Source organism: Pollicipes pollicipes, unplaced genomic scaffold (genome assembly GCF_011947565.3).
Source record: "Pollicipes pollicipes isolate AB1234 unplaced genomic scaffold, Ppol_2.1 Scaffold_1600;HRSCAF=1878_pilon_pilon_pilon, whole genome shotgun sequence".
Classification (NCBI taxonomy): domain Eukaryota; kingdom Metazoa; phylum Arthropoda; class Thecostraca; order Pollicipedomorpha; family Pollicipedidae; genus Pollicipes; species Pollicipes pollicipes.
Window position 1 is genome coordinate 16,281,889 of NW_023595962.1, and position 24,142 is coordinate 16,306,030.

Here is a 24,142-nt window from a genome sequence, read left to right on the forward strand (position 1 = left end):
CTGGGACATACAGGCCCATCATATGTCCAGTGACTGGGAAGCTACCGTTCCATAATGCATAACTGTGATGCGGGCGAAATTTCTCTCATTTCTCGTAATGCGCTCAGCACGAGTTACCTAGGGCTCTGCAATGCTCAGATCCGTCGTCATCGCATACTTCACCGTCGTAATTTACTTTCTGCACTGCGTTACAGACCATCCCATCGCCTCTACATATGCCGCCGGATACCTGGCTCGCCCGCATTACGGCTACGGTGGATTGATCTACTGAAACCGGTAGACGCAGTCCCGTCGAGGTTGTCTGATGCTGACCCCAGCCTATCTGACGCAATTGATTATCGAGTCGCGTGATGTCAACGTTGCCACTCAGCCAGTAGCGATTGCGATGCGCCACTATTGTAGAACGCTCCAATATCGCCTCAACTATTGTCCAATGTCATGAATAGATTGGAATACTCATGCCTATCTGTGTGTTCTCAAAAATCTACACACAATCCAGCAGGGAGGAAAAACAACTTTAGCAAACGATAGGTAGGGCATTGACTCAAGTTCTGAAAATATATCGCAAAAAAATGCATGCATTATCATAAAACATACAACAGATGTTGTATGTATGCCGCATACAGAACTACGGCCAGGTAGCCAAGGAGCGGAAGTGTAACACACAGTCGACAGCGAAGCTGCCACCGAAGATTTCGACGTGAGGTCCAATTTAAAATACGACATAAACTTCGTCTCCACAAAACCCCGTTGCAAAAAAGATTGGCAGTAACCGTTCAAAAATGAATGGCTTAAAGCAAATACCACGTGACCTATCATGGCCTGACCTGACCTGACCTGACCTGACCTGGTAACAATATAGCTTTTGCTTCGCAGGAGCAGTGGTGGTGTGTTCAGAAAGAAACTTGATTCTAGGAGCATTTTTTGAAATAAGCTGATAATTTATCCGTCATGGGTGATCTCAAGATTCTTGTTTTCATCCCATCAATTTTGGTATTGATTGGCTCAGAAGGAAAAATAACAGCAAAGGCTCCTCGTCTATGAATTTTTACTTTTTGTGCAAAGGGGGCACCCAGAATAAACGGCTCTTGTAGCCAACAGCTTCGTGCTTTAACACATGAAGCCGAATCTGAAGCCAGTGGCTTCAAACTTCGAGCGGAACGTCGATCAGTAGTTTCGAACGTACGGAACAAGAGGCCCACGGTGATCCATCAGTTTAAAGTCCCCAGGCCGGATCCGAAGCTGAGCCTAGTGTACATTGTTTTTTTGTGAAACTAAAACTGTTTTCGTTTCTGCCACAACCGTGCGAGAACAAAAAGAGAAATCAGGAAATTACGGAGTGGTTGAGACGAGGTGCTAGGATGACGGATGGCGAAGTTGTTCTGACTAGCGTCTCACGTTTTACTGCGCACATAGCGTTTCCGACAGTTAGCCCCCGGGTCGTCTTTAGGTATGAATCGGTCCTAAGAATGGCCGGCTGGCGTTTGGCTTTCAGATGCGTATGTTTCAAGGCCCCGAGAAGTTGCGGGGCAGGTATGTTGAGATGGAAAGCCGGGGACAAATGTCTTGTGAAGTAAACTCGTGAGTGCCGTGAAAAGTTCGGCATGACTAAATTGATGGCAGTTTAAAATCGTACAAGGCCAAAGACAACGGGAGTGGAGGCAGGGAGGGGGCTGATTTTAAGCCAGACTCATAAGTCAAACTTTGCTCGAAGGCGAAGTCGGCGTCAGTTGTTGAAAATGGCAAAAGCTTGAAGTCAGTCATGACAAACAGCACAAGTGGAAGCCGAACCCAGAGCCATAGAGGGAAATTTCCGCTGGGAAAAGCGAAGACTGAAACTGAGTTTGCTCCTATGACTGCCCCTTTGCAGCATTACCGAACACCGTTGACATTCACAGTTTCGTGTGAATGTCGATCATAATCTAGCAATCCGTGCAAAACGCGGAGTATTCGATTGCTGCCACTTTAGATTTAGCCGCTTCCATATCGCCTGCTGTCAGGGCAATCTGGAAACATTTGGGGTGGAGATGAAGCTTCTGACAAACCCAAAACTTGGGTCATATTTTGAAATGTAAATGCAACAAATGATGCAGGGTTTGAGATACCGGCGTCACCTCTGTACTATACATTGAATACAGAGGTTGCACAAAACGAGGCTGAGTCGGGGGTGGGACGGGAGGGGCACCCAATATCTCAAGGATTGCACGGGCACTCAGTGCACCCGCCTGGCTACGGGCCCGTGTTTAGATAACCGCGCTTCCGGGTCAGAATGCCCGGTTTTGGAATAACGTGGCCGTTTGCTGACTTTGGAGGCCCTTTTGTGAATCGGAAGGACCTTATTGTGAGCAGGATCTAAGGGGCCTTTTAATCAGGGGTCCTTTTGATGGATTAGGGGGTTCTTTTCTGGCACAGGAAGCCCTGTTTTTGGTTGGAGAGTCCGTTGGCTGGATCAAGAAGACTGCTGTATTCATCAGTGGGTCTCAATCGTCCATGTTTAATTGTCAACATTTCTTTACATTGATAATGATACATACTACAATTTGGTAAGAGGAAGCATCACCCCTTGAATGCACTGTCCAGGAGGCTCCTTGCGAGAAAGGCCCCATTTTTTTCAGGAAGCCCCTAGAAAGTTCTGCCCCCTCACCAACCCAGAATCCATGTCACCGCCCCGGACCCTGTGACACGTAGCGCACAGGAGTGGTGCACTTGAACATGATTCAAAGGACGAGCTGTTGGCATGTTATGTGGTTAAAGACACCATTATTGATCACATTATTCACATGTAATCGAGACCGGCTAGTTTGCCAGATATGACGGACGGTCAAAACTGTCTCGACCGTTGCTATGTGCCACTATGACAACAGTGACGACTTACTTGCAAACAAACACGCTTGCTTCGCCTGCGTCGAGCGGGAAATAGACTTGGGTCGTGACGCCATAGGTAAGGAATGGTTTGCCTCGAAATAGGTAATGGCCTCCATTTGCCAACGAAGAACAAGCCACTGGAATGCAGTCCGTAGAATACGATATCCGGCGTCGCAGTCTCCGTAGGCCGCGCCGCATCAGATTCTCGGCTAGCACCAGCCGGCGGCCAACGGGCGGGCTAAAATGATGACGTGTCTGAAAGAAGTACTTTTAAACACTGAAACATCAGTTCATACGTTTAGGAAAAATCCCGGGTGCATATTTCACCTGCCAGCGTTTGGAGCTAATAGTGCGAACTGCTTGGCATTTAAAGCACCGCGAGCTGGTGTTGGTGTCTGGTGGTGTTGGTGTCTGGTGGTGTAGCTCCAAAGGCAAAGGATGAATCGCTATTTTGTGTGTAGCTGTGTTGGCCTGTTCAGGGGACAACTATGAGATTCAGTGCAGATGAGATTAGACCCCAGTCTAATCTTCGAGCGATGCATGTTGAGTCTTGAGACTTTCGGAAGCATTATTTCACGACGGTCGTTCTCCCGTGCTCTGCGCCCGACTTATCTGAGCCGACCAGCTTGAGCCATTCAGATGGACGGAGACTGCAATGCTGTATATCGGAGTTATTGTCCAAAAATTGGAAGCATGCTGGCTCACAACTGTTTAATGCACTTTGACGAGTCGAATCTGAAAAGGGGTTGGATGTCCTCAGGCAAGCATGAGTTTACTTTTTTTCGTCATCTCTTCCCGTCCGGGGCTGAAAAGTTATTGCGATCCAACACGCGGAGCTATCGGCTGCCATTCTGGCGACATGCGGGCTGGGTCCCCTCGCAAACCCAGGGACCTAAGGAGGGATGCATGATAAATTGGTCTCCTTCTTAGCGCAAGAGGCCCTCCAACTCAGGAAGTTGGCCCCGAAGAAACACAGAGCCCCCTCCCCCCCCCCCCCCCCCCAACGCCCCGTTTGGTTCTGGTGCCCCGGGCTGACACAGAGACATTCAAACATAACAGTCTCTATAATACATGTCTCTTGTAGCATAAGTGCACAACCAACGCCAGCCTCTTCCTTGACATGTCGTATCTGCGTGCGTTGTTGCCAACACGGCTGTTCGTTTTGTCTTCCGGCATCACTTCAAATCACGGTCCCCGGCATTGTCCCTGCATAGGAAATGGGCCCCAGGGCTCAGAGGGACACGGGAGCTGACAGTGCATTGTTGGTAATTTCAGGCCGAAGTGGAGGCCCGTGGTGTCCCGGGGGCTCCCAATCTGTGTGAGCGCCTCTGACGGACATTGGACGGTCCGGCTCTATCGGCCGGATCCTCGATGTGACCTACAGTTAGCACTTTGGGTCCTCTGTGCTCTCCAATCGGGTGCTTGATCGTCGGTGTCGAGGGGCCTCAGGGTTCGGCCCCTCTTCGGGCTTCCTCGAACACTGTCCCTGACCCACACGTGACCCTTTATCATAACAGGACCTCCTGCTCGGTACCGTGGGCCTCACAGCGGCCCCTCATAGACTCAGTGGCCCCAAGCGATGTAAACCGCGGCCGCCGGCCTTCCCCTGCTTGGAGAATGGGACTTAGACCTGCACTGACACGGAGTCGGCTGCTCGGTACTGTCGGCGCCTGGCCGCCGTAGACGCCTGACCTGACCTGACCTGACCTGACCGTTCTCATCGACTCCGGGGGTTCCCGATCGGCGAAAATGGTCCTTTGACTGACACTTGGAGCCTGACCCCGTCGGCCGTGCCCCTGAATGCGACCTCGACCAGCTCCCCGGACCCTTATTTGTTGTTGTTCATTGGTGTTTTCGGGCGCGTCGACTTTAATGGTCATTTTGCGCCCATAACGATGTTTTTACTTAATTAGTATGGACTGAAAATGACTTGATAATAAGTATATTTTAGGAACGAACTGTCATAGAGCACATGGCTAATCGTCAGGGGCAAAGCCTGCGGACCAAAGTGACGTCGTCGTTCTTCGATGAGGCACGGACAGGATACAATGATATGTTGGACATTGAGGACGGCACCACACCGCTGGCATAGCGGTCTGTCGGTTCCATGCAACAGATGGCCATGGGTGGCATACGTATGTCCAATGCGCAACCTGCATAAAGCCACTTCTTCCCACCGCACACTGCGAGAGCATTACGACCACGAGCCCAACTCGGTTTTTATCGCCCTGAGCTTATTGTCACCCACCTGGTCCCAACAACACTGCAATTTGCTTCTCAAGAAGGTCTTGACTGCCGGGTAGAAATCTCTGGCAGGAATAGGCAAAAACCGGGTATATGGTGCCAGCGCTACTCGCTTAGCAGCGGCCTCAGCCAGCTCGCTGCCCACGATACCGACGTGACTGGGGACCCAGCGCAGGGCAACTCTCTTTCCAGCCCAATTCGACTGTGTCAGGCGTGATAAAATGTCCTGTGTAAGGAGAAATGATGGATAAAAAGGCTTCAGTGCAAAGGGACTGCTCAGTGAATCTGTAAACATGGCGTGTGAAGATTCTTCACCCACTTCTATGAAACATATCGCCTTGGTGATTGCAATTTATTCCGCTGTGAAAACTGACGAGTGGGCCGGTAACGAGAACGATCGAGCGACGGAACTGCTGACGAAAGCACAACCCACGCCATCCGAGGTTTTGGATCCGTCTGTGTACTTCAGGGTGTACCTTCATAACACGCCAGAACCTTAAGTGCCCCGGATCTCATTAGGCGTGATGTGAAACCTTTCTTCCTAATTTCCGTAAGCGAGGTGTCAGTGAAGGATATGGTCACTTGCCAAGGAGGAGAAGCCAGGTGGCTTACTTGCTTTACACCTCGAAGAAGAAATCCGTTCCCGAGCAATAAGGCTCTTATTCGGAAACCAAAGGTTAAAGCGTGCTGCTGCGGACAATGATAAAGGGAACTCGTGGCAAACCGAGAAAGTACTGCAGAATATGTCGGATCAAGTGGGAACTGCCGCAGCTTCAAGGAATAACGTGTGCCAAGTATTTTCCTCCCCGTCGAAAGTGGTGGCTTGTGTGCCTCCGTTACAAGGCTGACGGAAGGTGATGTGCGGAACGCTTCAGTAGCAATACGAATGGCAGTAGGTGGACGGTATCAAGAACTTGCTGGATTCAGACGCGCCATCATACACAAGGCATGCATAATCCAGTTTGGAGCGTACGAGTGAACGATATGAAAGCATAAGCGTGCTTCTATCCGCTCATATGATGTGCGACACACACACTTTAGTATTTTGAGAGATTTAAAGCAGCGATCGCGTAACATTTTAAGGTGTGTATTATACGTGAGGCGGTGGTCAAAGTGTATCCCAAGGTACCTGGCCACGGCCTTATTTGGAATAGAGCGACCATATAGACGGATGCTCAGGCCATCACATCGCTGGCGACGACAAAAATGCATCGCAACGGTCTTGTCGCCTGACAAACAAAACCCGTTCATGTCAACCCATCTTGCAACGCAGTCCACAGCCAGCTGGAGACGTCGCTCCATCGCTGGTGTCCTCGCTGCACTGGTCCAGATAGTAAAATCGTCAACAAAAAGGGCACGTCCGACCGACTGGGGGAGCACATCACAAATATCACTTATCACAAATGCGAACACCGCTACATTTAACACGCCACCCTGGGGCACGCCGTTTATTTGTTGGTACCTGTCGGAGAGAACGTTGCCGACCCGAACACGAAAATATCCACGTATACCATAATTAAAAAGCCTCTGAAGAAAACCATGGCACCATGTGGTGTCATATGCGGCTTCAATGTCAAAGAACACTGTCCCCATATGCGCTTTCTCTTGAAAAGCCTTGCGAACCGTAGTGTCTCAAGCTAAAAGATGGTCCACCGTACCATGGTTTTTCCTAAAACCGCACTGGAAGTTACTGAAAATATCGTTGTTCTCCAAAAACTAAGTGAGTCGAACGTTTACCATCCTTTCCATGAGTTTGGACAGTGATGACGTCCGTGAAATGGGTCGGTAATGAAGAGGGTCCATCCCACTCTTTCCCGGTTTTAGAATAGGCACCACAACAACTTCTCGCCAGGTCGGAGGGAATTCACCACTTGACCATATCCTGTTAAAGGCCGCCAACAGTACACGACGTGTACACGGTGGCAGATGTCGGAGCATCCCATTGTGGATGTCATCAGGACCTTCCGATACACTACGAAGCTTCGCGATTGCCGACTCCAGCTCCACCAAAGTGAAGGGCTCATTGTACACCTGTGGTTGCCTTGTAAAAAAGTTCGCTTTGATTTTTTCGCATTGTGCTCTTTGCTGTAAGAACTGAGGGCTCGCGATTGCACTTTCGCTACGCTGGGAGAGTGCTCGGGCGATCTCGTTAGCCACACCCAACGGATGAGTCACCACCTGGCCGTTAACATGTAGCACAGGCAGTGGCACGGATGAAAACTACCCAGAGATACGTGTCATCCAAGCCCAAACCTGCGAAGTTGGTGTGAATCGGTTAAGCGTGCTTACATGCACAAGCCAGTATTCACGTTTCACTTCTTTTATCGTGCGCCGGGCAAAAGCCCTCGCCTTCTTAAAAGCTACTAAATTCTCCAAGCTAATTCTGGCGTCAAAAGCTCGGAAAGCACGTTTGCGAGCGCGAGTTGCGTCACGACACTTCTCTGTCCACCACGGCACAACAGTGTGACGGGGATATCCAGAAGTGCGCGGGACGGAATCGCTGGCGCAATCTAGAAGTCGGTGAGTAAAATCCTCAATAGAGGGTGCCGCCCTCTCACCTCCGGTTTGACGCAATGTCTCCAGTCGAGCCTCAAACTCACTCCAGTCATCCTTTTTTAAAATCCAACGTCGTGGTCTTACACCAAACGTTCCCCTTACCTGGAATCGAAGCCACACTGGGAAGTGATCGCTGCCCATTGGATCATCTGCCACAGACCACTCGAGGCTCTCCACCAGCTCGGGACTAGAAAGACTCAAGTCAAGCGCGGAAGTCTGACCGGACGGAAGTTTAAAATGAGTACGAGTCCCTGTGTTTGAAATACACAGCGACAAGTCATAGCTAAAATGTTCGCAAATCTTCCCACGGATGTTCGTGCTATCACAGCCCCACGCAGTGTGATGAGCGTTGAAGTCGCCTTAAAGAAGATATGGTGAAGGCAACTCATGCAATAAACGTCTCATCTCTTCCAATGGAAAAGCGACGCCAGGTGGAAGATATAAGGAACACACCGTGATGTAACGGTGATTAAAATGTAGGCGTGCGGCTACAGTCTGTAGCGTAGACCGCAGGTTCAACCTCCTGGCTGGCACGCTGTGGTGGACTGCAAGGAGGACACCGCCGTGTGCGATACGGTCGGTTAACACATCGTTGCGAAACAGGGCGTAGCCCTTCAGCGTGCAGTGGTGACTAGAAGCCAGTTTGGTATCTTGCAGCGCTACGGCCGCAGGACAGTGCTTGCTGACGACAGCCTGGAGGTCGAGGGCATTCGCCCTTATTCATCTACAACTCCACTGTAGAAAGGCCTGCAAAGGGGGTGTACTAAAAAGGCGGTTGGAGGTCACATGCTAAAACCGGACACGTCCTAAAAGAACTGGGCTGCGCCAGTTGCAGGAGCAGACGTTTCAGACTGAGAGCCACGGCTCGACTCTGCGGGAACGTGACCCCATGCTGGGACGAATTCCGGGGCTCCCTCCGTCAGATGGAGACGGGGGACCGGCCGGGGCACGCTTAACGCCAGCGTACCCAGTCCGGGGTGGTGGCGGGGGAGGGCCCATCGGCGAGCCTCTACCGGGCGTCTGGGGGTTAGCGGGGGCCTCCACTGGCTTTCTCGGCGATGGTGTACCACTGCGAGGGGCGGGCTCCTTGCTTGCACCGGACGAAGGATTGGCCGCCTTAGCCCTCTCCAACTCGGCCAAGCGTACGATTGGCGTCGCAGGCGCGCCTGCCTGCCTCATGCCGTTCTATCGTTTCCACTGCCCGTCCACACGCACTCGCCAGTGTCGCCGGAGGCGACGAGGGCAGCGGAGCGCTAGACGGCGAGGACGGCCGAGCTCTTGGACCATGGCCGCGCTTGACCACCGTCCATCCCTCCTCCTCCCCCGCTAGCGACCCCGACGACACCTGAGGGGCCGGCGGCACAGTGTTGTCCGGGCAGGACGCAGTTGAAGGACCCGGAGGATCCGACCAGGCGGGAGTCACCCGTCTCGCCGGCACCACAGATAAACCGAAGTATCGCAAGAGCGCGATGAGTTGGACTGCTGACATGTGATTGATGCTGGTGGACTGTAGTACAGAGGTTTGGGATTTTTCGGCACGAGATACTTTGGGGAGATTGGCCTCATAATGTTCACGCGCCTCGCGGAAAGAGATGTTCTTTGAGTGTTTCAGTGAGATAATTTCCTTTTCCTTCATGAAAGCTGGACACCTTTGATCTAAAGTTGTGTGCAGTACCTGCCCCGTGCCACAGTTCACGCACCAGGGCTGCACCGAAGTACACTGGTCTCCCGAATGCTCGTAAGATGCACACTTCCCACAGACAGCTCGATTGCGGCAGTGTGGTTTTGCGTGACCAAAGCACTGGCATTGAAAACATCGTATCGGATTCGGAACGAAGACTCCGACTTTGACAACGGCGTAGCCAACGCGGATATCAGACGGTGGATCGGGCCAGTTAAATGCCAATATAATGTTGTTTGTAGGGATTTGGCCATCACCCCTCCTGGTCGTGATCCTGCGCGCTGCTGTGACCCTAAAGATTCCCAACTCTTCGATGATTTCTTCCTCGCTGACGTCACGAAGGTCATAGCAGTTTATGATGCCCTTTGAGAAGTTTTTGGTGTGGTGCGGTGTGACCGTGACTGGCACGCTCACGTCTCGTCTTCCACCCTCGGTTCTCGCGGCGTAAACAAATTCAGAGGCTGTCATAGCTTGAGTCGCATCGGTGCCGTTTGCGAACTCCACCCCAATCGCGCCATCTCTCAGCTTATCACAGCGGGTGACTTTTCCTAACCTGTCGCATCCGTTTCGGCGCTGAAACGGTGAACGCGATGCCAGGTTCTTCACATCACTCCGGAAGACAAGAATGCGTGGGGCAGGAAGAACCGACTCCTCGCTGCGCCTTAAGTTCATCGCAGTCCGTCCCCCTCTCGGGGGGCGGGTGTTTTTGGGGTTTGTAGATGCAATGCAGTTTAATTGTTAATTTCGGCACCGGGGCTCCCTACCCACCTTGGAGCCCAACTGGGGGACAGTCCACTCACTCAGGTGGTGGCAGTGCCGTTAGGGCTACCGTGGTGCTATACGGGGCGAACGATGCCTCCCACACGGTCAGGTGTAACATTGGAGACCCATCCCCGTCCTGACCGTGGTTCAGCGCCGCCGCCCCTTGACCTCCTAAGCCGCTGCGCACGGCCAGGCGCCCCAAGCGGAGACCCGCGCGGAGCACCCAGCCGCAGTGTGAGCGACAAGCCGCTAGACCCGTCAGGAGCCCCACAGCCCCCCCCCCCCCCACGCGCCCCTGGATATCCTGGCCGAAGTGGAGTGTTGGGATGCGCCGCGACTGACCCGTACGACGCGCCCCTCAGCCACCAGGATCCGATCAACCCGGGAACGCGGGCGAGGGGTCATGGCGACCCCAATAAAACGAGGGTTAGGAATGATGAGTGGGCCGTGTGCGGGAAAGCGGGTAGAGGGAAGGGAGCGGCCGGGACAAGTGGCGCGAGCTCACGTACCGGCAGGGTAGTTATGCCCTGAAAGGAACAGCTTGCGCTGTCCACCCGTTACCGGAGCTGGGACCCGAGGGGGCTCTAGTCCCCTACACCGGCCGAAGCCGGTGCCCCTGCGGGGCCCCTCGGACCCTTAATCGCCGGTCCCGAGAAGCCAGCAGGTCCCTCAGAACCTAAGGAGGGGGGAGGGGCACGTGCCCACAGGTTATGATACATTCTGCAGAGTGCTTAAGCCTCTGGGTAGTAATGCCGAGTCAAGTCGCCTGTCTCATTTCTTTAAGCATACGCAGTACAGAAAGATCACAATGCGCTCCGATGACACCCAGACTCTTGACGCTGCCTTACCCTTGGACATTCCTGAGCTTATTAGACGTGTGAGGATGCTTTCGCGGTAGTGAGTGATGAGCTCACTCAAAAGAATCTTGAAATCAATCATCTCAAGACGGATATGGTCCTCATTAAATTCCGCCATTAAGAACCGGCCGCCACCTTTATGTTAATATTTCACAGCAGACATTCAGAGGCTCATAGGCGGATCCTGGGGGGGGGGGGGGGGGCACGGGGCCAATCCCTCCCAAAACCTCTGAAAGTATGTTTTGGCCCCCCAAAACATTCCCAAAACTTCATAAAAGTTTCGTCTACTTACCGTCTGTTCTAACTTTGTTTTAACTGTTTTGATTTAACTTCTGTTTAAGATTCAAAAGCATTTCGGTGCTTTCTTCGGTTTTGAATGGTGTCCCTACTAGGTATTCGCGAGAGGCGCCATGCACTGGACCTCAGATCCCACACCAGCCAGCTGGCGACGAACGGTTGCCCCCCCCCCCCCCAAAAAAAAACAACTCCAGGCTAGATCCGCCCCTGCAGAGACTGTCACGATTATGGGTGTCACCACCAATTCGTGCCTTTCATGGGGAAGAACACATCTCCACCATCGTCCCCCGGTGCTAATGCATTCTTACTGATCTCACTACAAACCTTCTGATCGAGGCACTTGTGTTCCCCATGTGCGATATTGTTTGTCGATATGGGGAGCTGTAATGTGACACAGAAACAATGCGTGCAAAGTGTTTCGAGTTGGTGCCCGTTTTTGTGCAGTGCCATGTGCACGCACCGAGTCACACCCACGCTGTGCGAACCGGGTGATTGGTACCACCAGGTGCGAACTAGGGGGGGGGGGGGGCGCAAAATCAACGAACTGATATGTGAGCGCGATTTTATAGTCACGCTTGATATCCTCACAAGCACCCGCGCTCCGGAGATGCTGATTACAGAGGCGCTACGAGAGCTCGTAGCATGCCGCTCTGATCTGTCTACCCATGCCGCTCGAGCACCGACCGTTGAGCAACTGCAGTTGGCCTTGTGCCCGAACTGAGTTTGGGCGCCAGCCGTTCATGCTTGGCGCATCTAGCGGATGGAACCTGCAGACGTGCGGGTGTCAGAGGTCGCAAGCAACACGACCTTAAGGGCTATCTTGAGCTCCCCTTTAACAAGATTATTGAATCTTGTCGTGCAGTTGCCGACTTCTTATGCGCCGTTTGTTTTCCCTCCTGCGAATTGTGCGTGCATTGACGTGGAAGCTAAAAGAATTGCTGTGGTAACTCCCAAATACATGCATCTTTCTATTTATCTTTCCAGTGCCCCCTCCCCCCCTGCCCACTTTGCCTGCGCTACGGATCTTCACTTAAGTCGTCTCAGCACCATCCCGAATGAAATCTGTTCAGAATAAAATATAATCTCTTAGAAGTTTTGAGGTTCGCAGCAAAGGTCATGGCATGCTTTTCAATGTTGTTAGTTATCTACAGGGATGTGTATGTTGGTATATTCTGCATGTTCCTTAGCCTTTGGAATTGTGAAACTGACATCATGCATTGATTATCTTGTCAGCTTAACTTCAGAGGGAATGTTCCACACCGGAAGACATTAAAATAAACATGAAGCATGCTGAAGTAAGCTCAAATAGCCATTGGTAAACTTTTAAGCGGAAAAAACTGCTGTTGGCAACACAATTTCTCTACGTAGCAGTGATAACATACATATCTATGGATGCTATTTAGTATGCATTTAAAATAGGTGCATATGATATAAATATGTGGTATATATATATATATATATATATATATATATATATATATATATATATATATATATATATATATATATTTGTCATAACACAATTTCTCAGTTAGTCAATATTTCCCTCAATTTTTGATTGTTTGATTACGTCATCGTACCTTACACGACATTGGTTAAGAGTTGATTGACGTCCATTGCATTTGGGAATGGTGCTCCCTGACGCTAGACATGAACGACTCGACAGCTTTCTTTTCTTTTCACCCTCATCACCACATTGTTAATGAAATGGCAGCATTTGAATGAAGTTACTATGGCATCATCAATGCCTGGGTGACCTTGAAATAGCTTCCCAAAAAAGTCTGCACATCTTCGCCAGGGTGTAGCACAGAAACTAGGGGGCGTTAGGTCTTAGAAGGGTAGGGCTGTGAACCGCACTGCGTAATCTTCAAGATGGCTGTTTCAATTCAAAACCTCCTCAAATGTGGAACACTTCCTTTAAGGAAGTAAAAAAGCTTTGTTTTTAGCAAAATTGAAATCCAGTGTACTGGTACAGGACAGCAGTTGCATATTAAAAACACTTTTTTGGAAATCTGCCCTCACTGCCCCTCTTGCAAGTTTGTGCACCTTTTTGATCATTTTCTTCTCGCGCATGCCTTACCATTAATTCCCAATGACTTTTTAGTCATTGCATCCTAAAAAATGGTGCATGAACTTTGTTTACAATAGCTATTAATTCCAGTCAACTAACAATCAAAACTCCTGTGTACATACTGTCTATCAATTAAACAGTGCCGTATGTGCTTGCCTGGTTTCCGTTGCGCAAAAATCAAGTAGGCCTTTAACTTTATTTTATTAAAGGGAATGTATCAAATCTGAATGCAATGAAGAAAGCATCAGATGTGATGAAACAAGCTCACTTATAACTATTAATGCACTTTTAAGAAGAAAAGACTGCTCTAGACAACACAAGTTTTCTGTTTAGTCAATATGCTCCCCGATACGTCATTGTTTGATTGCGTTATTGCACCTTGCACCACATTGATTGAGAGCCAATTGATGGTCGTTACATCTGGAAATCGCGCTCATGAAATCACGGAATGGAAATGTGGAAATGATTTGAATGAAATTTGACAATGAAATGAAAAAACGGAAATCACGTACGCTTCATATGAACGATTCGACCATTACATCTTGGTATCGGCACTGATCGCCGCACAGCTTATGAAATGGCAGGATTTGAATGGCCTTATCGGGACGCCATTAATGCCAAGATGACCTTCACATACTCTCCTCAAAATACTGCACCATTTTCGCGAACATATAGCTCAGGAACTAGAGGGCTTTTGGTCTCCAGAAGGACAGGGCTGTGAACTGCGCCAAGAGTTCTTTAAGATGGCTCTTTCAGTTCGAAACCTGGCCTAAGCGTAAAACACTCCCTTTAAAGGAGGTAAAAAATGGAATATAGTCAAACGGGGGTGAGCTATGTCTTAGTTAGCGTTACATAAATTGAAACTGACTACTTATCCGTTTGACTTTAATGCCAAGAGGATGTGGTAGTGTAAGAATGCACCGCACCGAAGTGTTCGAAATTCCATTGTAAGACTTGTTGTCGGTATTCGGAAACACGAATGCGGAGAATAAGTACCACAACAAGTGCAACTGACTGCATCAGCGGGTGCTCATGCTCCCGACCTCTCTGTGCCATGAAAATGGAGGCTTGCCTGCGCGACGGTAGCCTGGTGCCGGTTCAGATGGAAGCTTTGCAATGGACTTCAGGCAGGCTCAGATGCAGGGTTTTGTTAGTTTGATGCTGAGTTTGATAGAGTGGCGCCAGCTTTCTAGCTGGTTCATGATACGGGCTTGAGGGTGGAGATGGTCAGCCCAGGCCGTTCGAGATGGTAGTTTTATGCTGAGTTTGATAGTGTGGAGCCAGCTTTCTAGCTGGTTCATGATACGGGCTTGAGGGTGGAGATGGTCAGCCCAGGCCGTTGGAGATGTTTTTTTGGATAGTAAACTGGAGGCTGCATTGTTTAGCTGCAGTCGTGTACCTGTTTCGCTGTTGCCTCGCACAGAGTATGGTACTGTCACTGCCAAACTCCGTGCTGTGATGTGGTCTTTTTCACGAGGTATTTGTAGCCTTATTTTTACAAAAACTGGCAAAATGAGCATTTGAATCGCTTACGGGTACTTAAAAGTGTGTCTTGTTGGAAACAGATTCATGAATGAGGTTCGACAAGATTTGATTTGACACCATGTTGCGTGAACGGTAAGATTTAGAAAAAACAGCGGAAAGCTTTCGATAGAGGAAGGCGTACCAAACGCGATATCATATGGTGCTTGTTTCATAGCTTTGTCGGTATCGGTTAGTCAATGACAAAACGGTATAATTCCCACAATCAGCATTGCGGGGTACGGCGGCCCAGCCGGGTGCGTACCGCTGACGTCACGAGATCACGTGATTTCACTTTCCAAGCCCTGACGACGGCGCCCGCATGCCTCGGCTGCAGTGCTGGGAGCGGCGGCGCGAGGGACGGAGGGCTGCCATCGTCGTGCGTTAATCGGACGCACGGCTGCCACCGTCATGCGGTAATCGGACGTACGGCGTTGCCTCGGATCCTCTGTCGTCTGCAGTGTTCTCAAAGCCATGATGAGACGTTGCTTGCAAGTAAGTGAACGTTGATTTAGGTTGCCAATAACCGTACTGCAATGTGCGTTTTCAAAACCATGAGGAGAAATTACTTGGAAGTAAGTAGACGTTAATTTAGGTTGCCGGTAACAATGCTGCAAGTTTGAAACGGCGCGCACCACCCTATGCTTACCTCATGAAGTGAAGTTTTCCTTGATAGGATTATGTCATATATGCGGAAGTTGAGAACTCAGAGCCGAAAGGCATTGGCTCTATTTCGGCGGCCGATTCTGCCTCCTCCCCTCACGCATTGTCTCGTGCATTACGCATTGTCTCGTGTTTGCGGCAGTGGCCGATGTTCCCAGTAAATAGGACAGTGTTGTCATTAGTATGAATATTATTTCGACATGGCAAAAAGCCACAGCAGAGGTGGTTCCGGGGCTATAAAACGGGAGGGTTTTCAAGCGGTGTGAAATGCGTTGCGGGTCGCCAACGCAAGTATATAAGAGATATCTGATAATTATCGGCGGTCAGATGCAAAGGTGTACACCCCAGAGAGCATTTACATGACTGACTTATATCTATGGATACAAAAGCATGTTCACATCTTGACGAACTGAGATGGATTTATGCTCATGCATAATGGTCTTGTGGACGCATGGCGTGAGAAAATATTCGCACATATGAAGTTGGGTGAAAGAAGAGAAACATTTTTTGACGGAGTTGCCTCTTAAGACTGAAATGGGAGCCTCACATTAGCTGGGAAGTGGGGCATGAAGGTTTTGAATGGGATGTAAAATTTCATTTTTCATTTTTGTGCAGCGTGCAGATCTTAAGCTAATTAGGCTTACACTTAGGGCTAACCAAACATGCCGGAGCTGAGTCGAGTCTTCCCTCTGGAGGTCTCGAGTCCAGTCCTCTTTACGTGACAGTCCGCTTTTCACTGCCGCTTTGAGAAAAACCTCCGCGGCAGCGAACATCTGTCCTTAGATCGTGTATGGGCATCATGCTCCATTTAAAACGCACGACGGTGTTATGGCTGAACGTGATATATAATAGTCGTCTCCCTTTTCGCGACACCAATAACCGCCCTGGAGCCATCCATGCCAAAACGTTCGCCTATTTCTGCGTTGCTGATGATAAAATATTGCTCCGTATGTGCTTGAGGGTAGCCCCCCGCTTTGACAACGTCCATTATAGTCCTGTTTGAATATCCTGCATATACCCGTGACGTTACGTATTTTGTTTATATGTTGAACGCACATATACTCCAGGGGCAGATAATGGTTGTAAAATAGACTGGCGTGGGCAGGGGTATTCGGGTGGGGGGGGGGGGGTGGATTTTGAAGGGTTTTCAAGGCTTAATATGAAGCGAAATATAACAAGCCCGACGACCGGGCAAGCGGGTGCAGGGGGACGACTTTGTCCGCTCTTAATCTGCCAAATATATATTTTTTCAAAAATAAGTAACTGTCCTGATTGCTATGATGGACATAGTTATGGCTGTTTCGCCGTGTGTACAATCGCATGTGCTTTACTCATCCAAACCATTCCGCAAACAGACCACCGAGTTTTCTGCATCCGTATCCATGCTTTAGATAGCACAAAAGGAAGCTAATCAAAAGTAAGCAAAACTAAGTTAAAGTGGACGAAAGTAAGCCTGTGATCAGACCATTCTAAGCTGACTTGTGTGATGCATGATTCAAGAAGTTGCATTCATGCATAAAGATTGTCGAGGCAAATGTTCAAAATGAAAAATAGCAATACCACAAGCATAACTTGAGCGGGTACTCAAATTATTATGAGGCGACATCTTTGCTGGTGAGAGTAATCCCAAGAAGTGAGTGACAAATGATGCATCCACAGACTTTAGATGCACCGTCGTTTTTCTCGTCAGCATGAGTCTTCTGCTACTTCTGCTATCTACTGCTACTCTGGCACCGCAAGTCGGCACGTCAGGACGGCCTGTTGGATGCATCATCAGCAGCACACATGCATCGTCATCACAACGCCTTTTTCATCACTAGAGCGCCTTTACTTTTCCAGGCTCGACGGGCACGCAGAAATACACACGACAGTTCGTGCGGCCTAATGCACATCGTACGGGCATGTAAGAATACAACACGCAGAGTTTCTATGTTCCCAAAAGTCCAAATCCGGAGCAGCCAAGCGCCGAATTGCTGCATTTCATAGCTTGTATTTCTTGCTATCATTTTCCTGTTTCCATTGTCGTAACACCGCTTCATTTATGCCGCCCCGCCCACAGCCTAGCCCACCCGTGGGTTTGGATGGGACAACGTTTCACCACGGCCGACCGCGGGTTCGGATGGGACACACCACGGCCGAGCGGGTTCTGCGACTCCACCTCTCGCGTTGCAGCGTTGGTCCCACTAGCACAACCGCTTCCGGTAACGGTTCGGGACGCCGCGAGTGCAGGACAAGCCCGAGGCCACCGTTAGGTGGCCGCGTCACGCCTTGCTGCAGGCTGCCTCAGTGCATCGTCCCAGCTGCAGTCGGCCGCTTCTCACGCGCAGTAGGTGGTGGCCTGCTTCACTCGTGCGAACGTGACCCGAACTACCAGACCCGTGGCCTATTTGGCGTCGAGGCAGGCACCATGAGCTCGGTCATGTCTTCAGCGCTTGCTGAAAAGCCATCGGCTGATCTCTCATTCCGCTCTTTGCAAGAGGCGTCACGTGCGAAAACACTCCGAGGTGTGGAACTGCGGCCCGTTATGGCCTTTGTGTTATTGCAGGCCACGAAGACGCAGTGCACGCCCCCGATAATTTAGTACTATCTGCATCGCCCAGGGAGGGTTCTTCATTCTCGTTAGTTTTTGCAGATGCATTTCTGAAGCTTCGTGAGATTCTTTAAAATCAATTTGACGGATCGCGTCACACGTTCAGCTAATGCCATCAGAAAGAGGCAACTGCGAGAGCGGCTTTAGGGAGGCACGTAAGGTTGAAGCTCGGGCCGTTTATGGTGGATGTGCCGTTCCAAGTTCTCTGACCATATGCGGCCGAAGTGTTGCCGAACGTGAGCTATAACACGGTTTTGCCATATCCAGGTCGATCCCATTCCTGTAAGGTGTACTTCACGTGAGCTGCCAGTGGTGAATCCAAGGTGCCATAAGGGGACATAGTTTGAGTGCTACTGACCACATGAACAGGTCAAGTGACTGTAAGAACAGTCTTATCTTAATTTTTTGCTATGTCCTACGTTCTCTCTCTCACTCTCTCTCTCTCTCTCTCTCTCTTCTCTCCTCTCTCTCTCTCTCTATCTCTCTCTCTCTCTCTTCTCTCTTTCTCTCTCTCTCTTCTCTTCTCTCCTCTCTCTCTCTCTCTCTCTCTCTCTCTCGCTCCTCTCTCTCTCTCTCTCTCTCTCTCTTCTCTCTCTCTCTCTCTCTCTCTCTCTCTCTCTCTCTCTCTCTCTCTCTCTCTCTCTCTCTCTCTCTCTCTCTCTCCTCTCTCTCTCTCTCTCTCTCTCTCTCTCTTCTTCTCTCTCTCTCTCTATCTCTCTCTCTCTCTCTCTCTCTCTCTCTCTCTCTCTCGCTCTCTCTCTATCTCTCTCTATCTCTCTCTCTCTATCTCTCTATCTCTCTCTCTTCTCTCTATCTCTCTCTCTCTCTCTCTCTCTCTCTCTCTCTCTTCTCTCTCTCTGTCTGTCTGTCTGTCTGTCTGTCTGTCTGTCTGTCTGTCTGTGTCTGTCTGTCTGTCTGTCTGTCTGTTGTCTGTCTGTCTGTCTGTCTGTCTGTTGTCTGTCGTCTCTGTCTGTCTGTCTGTCTGTCTGTCTGTCTGTCTGTATGTCTGTCTGTCGTCTGTCTGTCTGTCTGTTGTCTGTCTGTCTGTCTGTCTGTCGGTCTGTATGTCTGTCTGTCTGTCTGTCTGTCTGTCTGTCTGTCTGTCTGTCTGTGTATGTCTGTCTGTCTGTCTGTGTCTGTCTGTCTGTCTGTCTGTCTGTCTGTCTGTCTGTCTGTATGTCTGTCTGTCTGTCTGTCTGTCTGCCTGTTGTCTCTCTGTCTGTCTGTCTGTCTGTCTGTCTGTCTGTCTGTCTGTCTGTCTGTATGTCTGTCTGTCTGTCTGTCGTCTGTTGTCTGTCTGTCTGTCTGTCTGTCTGTCTGTCGGTCTGTCTGTCTGTCTGTCTGTCTGTCTGTCTGTCTGTCTGTCTGTCTGTCTGTCTGTCTGTCTGTCTGTCTGTATGTCTGTCTGTCTGTCTGTCTGTTGTCTGTCTGTTGTCTGTCTGTCTGTCTGTCTGTCTGTTGTCTGTCTGTCTGTCTGTCTGTCTGTCTGTCTGTCTGTCTGTCTGTCTGTCTGTCTGTCTGTCTGTCTGTCTGTCTGTCTGTCTGTCTGTCTGTCTGTCTGTCTGTCTGTCTGTCTGTCTGTCTGTCTGTCTGTCTGTCTGTCTGTGTCTGTCTGTCTGTCTGTCTGTCTGTCTGTCTGTCTGTCTGTCTGTCTGTATGTCTGTCTGTCTGTCTGTCTGTCTGTCTGTCTGTCTGTCTGTCTGCACCTGCCGTGCATTCCCATCCCGGAGCCGCGCAGAACCTGGCTGCCGCGTTTGCGCGACAAAACTGGGAGAAAGCAAAGAGAAACCATTTGTTTCCGGTCGGGAAGGACGGTCACAGCGACCCCGGTCCCGGAACCGTGGGCCGCACGACAGTACATTGACCCGAAACCTGAGCCCTGAGGGGGCCGGCGAGAAGACAGCTGCGCCGCTCTCGCGCTTGGTGTGAAGCGGTCCGCTGATGTGGTCCATTGTAACTCTTCAATTATATTTTACCTTTGTTGATTCCTTTAAGCACTGGCCACTCATGAATTGCGGTGGCTCGTCTTTTTAGGTGAAAACACCTCAGAATTTTCGTATTTTCAACGGATGAGCAAGGAGGACCGGGAGCGGATTCGGCTTGCTTGTAAACCGGCACTTGTCAACTCTTCCCCTCCCCCTCCCCATATCACAAATGTTTTCCTACGTAGCGTCATATTTGCCGCGATGAACAACGTAAATCGTCCTCAGTAGCGTCGTCGCCACTTGACGTCCAGTCATCAGTGGCGTCGTCGCTTCCCGCAGGTCTCGATGACGTCGCTTGGGAACGCGCGCGGTGCGTTCGTTCCTCGAAAACGACTGCTGCTGCTGCTCCTGCTGGCTGGCGGCGGCGTTCTGTTTGTCCTGTCGTCCCCCTCACTCAAGATCAATGACCGACAAGACAGGTGAGAGGTCGCAGGGGCACGGTATGGCGCCGTGTCCCCCCCCCCCCACCCAGGGTGGGGGACACGTACCTGCTTCACGGTAACTTCATGGTTGGGGCGGAGCACACCGACCAGGCGAGGGATGATAAGGGCGGTGCCAGGCTCGGTCCCATGTGGGAAACCTCGGTGAGGAAGGAGATTGCAGGGGCGGTGCCAGGATCGGTGCCCGGTGGGAGACCTCGGCGAGGCTGGAGATCGCGGCGGGGCCGGTGCTAGGCTCGGTGCCCGGTGGGAGACCTCGGCAGGGTAGGAGATTGCAGGGCCGGTGTCAGGCTTGGTGCCGGGTGGGAGACCTCGGCGAGGCAGGAGATTGCAGGGCCGGTGTCAGGCTTGGTGCCGGGTGGGAGACCTCGGCAAGGTAGGAGATTGCAGGGACAGTGTCAGGGGTAGGGTGAGATGGAAAGCGGAACAGGATAGAGCAGATGACATGAGGGCTTATACCGAAGGTACATCACGGAACAGAGTGCATCATGGAGTCCAAATTGGCGCTTTTAAACCGAAAGAGGATTCTCTGAGGACAGCTGGGGTGGGGCACGTACAACATCATGATGTTTTTTTCTCCATAATATAATTCAGCTGGTGTTGAATTTCCCACTGCTTATGACTTGTCCGTGTCTTTTAGGGTTTTGTGGCGAAGACACATGCTGCAATTTCGGCCAATTATACTTTGGCGCATTGCCACTTACTGGATGTCTTATGGCTTATACTTGTAAAGTGTGATGACTTCATACCACCTTGTCATATATTCATACCTTGTGTTACTCTCGTACCTTGTGATACCTTCATACTTTGGGATGCCTGTATACCTTGTGATACACTCGTACCTTGTGATACCTCATGTCTTTTGATACCTTCATGCCCTTTGTTAACTTCATACCTTGTAATACCCTCATATCTTTCGATACCTGCATAACTTGTGATAGTTTCACACCTCGTGATACTTCCATACCTTTTTATACCTTCATACCCTGTGATACACTCATATCTTGTGATATCTTCATACCCTTTGATAACTTCATACCTTTTGATACCTTCATACCTACTGATATCTCTATATCTTGCGATACATTATATCTTTGATATATTGATACCTTTTGATACCTTTGTACCTTGTGATACATTCATACCCTGTGATACCTTCATACCTTCTGATATTCATCATAGCTTGTGATGCCTTCAAACCTTGTGATATATTCATGTAATACTTCATACTTGTGACTTTGTTCCTTGCCACCATGCCATCCAGCCAGATGGCCGCTGGCTCAAGCATAGATGACCATCCAGACCATGCCCTGTCACAGCACCGCTTCCGCTCCAGATCCGTGTCGGAGGACTGCACCGGCTGCAGCGCGTGGGACCGCGCCCGCGCCGTCGAAGCGCTTCCGGCCTCCAGGTGTACCAGCAGCTGGCTCGGGCGCTCTCGGAGGCCAACCTGCGCACGCACTGCCGCCGGCTGATGCAGCCGGGCGGCAAGTGCTTTTGTTCGGGGAATGACGGCGGCCAGTGTGAAGTGGTCGCCGCCATGGACGGCAAGAAGCCGGTGTGCCTGGACGCGGGGCTGCTGCCGGAGGGCGAGCCGTGCCTGGTCTATTCGTTCGGCGTCAGGACCGATCCGTCGTTCGAGGTCGAGATGGCGCGCTTCGGGTGCGAGGTGCACGCGTTCGACCCGACGGTGGCCAAAATGACGTCGCTGCCGGCGGGCGTGCAGCACCACCTCATCGGCATCGACGGACGCACGTGGACGCACCGCACCGCCGATGGCCGCGATCTGCCGCTGATGACGCTCGACGACCTCAAGAGCGCGCTGGGCCACGAGGGCCGTCGCATCGACTACATTAAGCTGGACGCTGAGGGCAGCGAGTGGAACGTGCTGCAGCACCAGCTGACCGCCGGCGGCACGGCGCTGCGCGGCACGCCGCAGGTGGCTATCGAGTTCCACCTGATGTTCCCGCACGGGACGCTCAGCGACAACCCGAGCTGGCAGCACCAGCTGTTGGAGGAGGACGCGCGCCATCAGCTAAGGACGCTGCGCGCGCTGGAGACGGCCGGGTTCCGGCTTGCCACGATCAAGTCCTTCGGCGAGTTCCCCGGCATCGGCCTGGCGCACGCGTATGAGACGCTCTGGATCCAGCGCGAGGGGGGCGACGAGGGGACCTAGTGGTGGGCGCCGGGCTTAGTCATAATGCCGAGGTATCAGTCCGAGCATGCCGCTTCGAGTCTTTGGTGAATCCCTCCAAGGTTGCTTGAGTCAGGGCTCCAGGTCGAGGCACTGAGATGTTGAATCTTGCTTCGGTCCATGCTCCAGTGCCTTGAGTATGAATCCAAATCCGAGAGATTCAATTACACTGGACATGAGTCCGATCTCGTCCCTGATTCATGAATGCCATTCCAAGAAGAGCAATTAAATGGAGTTTAGAGTCGACTACGAGCCCATCACGATATTACTCTGTCATGAATGTTCTATGACTGTAATGGTCTATACCTGCAATGCTGTGGTTGCTCACCACTCAAAAACAATCAGCCAAAGAGCTTGATCAGTGCGTATGTTGTGGCTGTGGATTGATGTGACGGTGCGTCAGGGACATCAGATTCAGTTCAGTCAGTGTCTCAGCGTAAGGGGATGAGTTCTATGCATCGCACCTGCAGCTGGTCTGAGTTGCCTGCTGCTCATGAGATGGGCTGTGGTGGCCGAGAGGCCGAGCGGCGGAGATCTTGCGTGGGACCCACGGGAGGGCACGGGTCCGCAGATGGCAACAGTGTCACATGGCACCCGTCGTCAAGGGCGGGGGGGGGGGGGGGGCGGGTCGCTGACAATGACCTTCATCTTGCGCTTGCTCGAATCGGCAATTGTAAAACTGGTGGCGCGGGAACCACGCAAGTTACGTGCAACCAGTGTCATGCTAGCTCCCGCGTGTGCCGACGTAGTGGACCCGACTCAGCGCCCGCCAGTCACGATGGTGGACCCGACTCAGCGCCCGCCAGTCACGATGGTGGACCCGACTCAGCGCCCGCCAGTCGATGGTGGACCCGACTCAGCGCCCGCCAGTCACGTGGTGGACCCGCTCAGCGCCCGCCAGTCGGTGGTGGACCCGACTCAGCCCCGCCAGTCACGATGGCCCGTTAATGCGGTCGGGCGGCGACCGTTAGGAAGTCGCGGCCAGGCGCAAGGATCGCCGGCAGTGCCGCAGGGGATGGGGCTAGATGATGTCCATAATGATGCCATATGTGGTGCGTGTGAGCGGCGAGCAGCGCCAACGGAATGCGATGGGCCTTCAGGCGTCGCACGCGGCGGGCCTAACTTGCGACATGAATCGATTCCGCTCAAGTTATCAACTTGTGTGCGTGGAGATCGATGATGGTGATGGATAGATAAGGTGGATGTACTGTGTTACGCCCGTTATGTCAGACAAAGCAGGTGATGCCATGCATTAAATGCTGTCTGGTAGCTCGCGATGTGAAGATATATGACTGAAACACATAATCATTCTAATGGCCATCAAAAATTACGCAGGTCATGGTTATTACGATGATTGCACGAGAATCAAATCGAGAATGCACCGCCTGAAATTTGGCTCTCCGCAGTTTGTAGCCA

General features: G+C 51.3%; 1 protein-coding gene and 1 long non-coding RNA gene across 2 annotated transcripts; both read left to right on the plus strand.

The window, feature by feature from the left end:
- The first annotated feature begins 15,207 nt into the window (after positions 1–15,207).
- Positions 15,208–21,931, plus strand: LOC119092049 (uncharacterized). The gene is made up of 3 exons (XR_005093490.1): positions 15,208–15,349; positions 20,372–20,511; positions 21,869–21,931. It is a non-coding gene; the product is annotated as an uncharacterized LOC119092049 (long non-coding RNA).
- Positions 21,932–21,939: 8 nt separating this feature from the next.
- On the plus strand, positions 21,940–23,054 carry LOC119092056 (methyltransferase-like protein 24). The gene has a single exon (XM_037215019.1). The coding sequence runs from the start codon at positions 22,007–22,009 to the stop codon at positions 22,706–22,708; it is 702 nt and encodes a 233-aa protein (XP_037070914.1). The 5' UTR covers positions 21,940–22,006; the 3' UTR covers positions 22,709–23,054.
- The last annotated feature ends 1,088 nt before the right edge of the window (positions 23,055–24,142 follow it).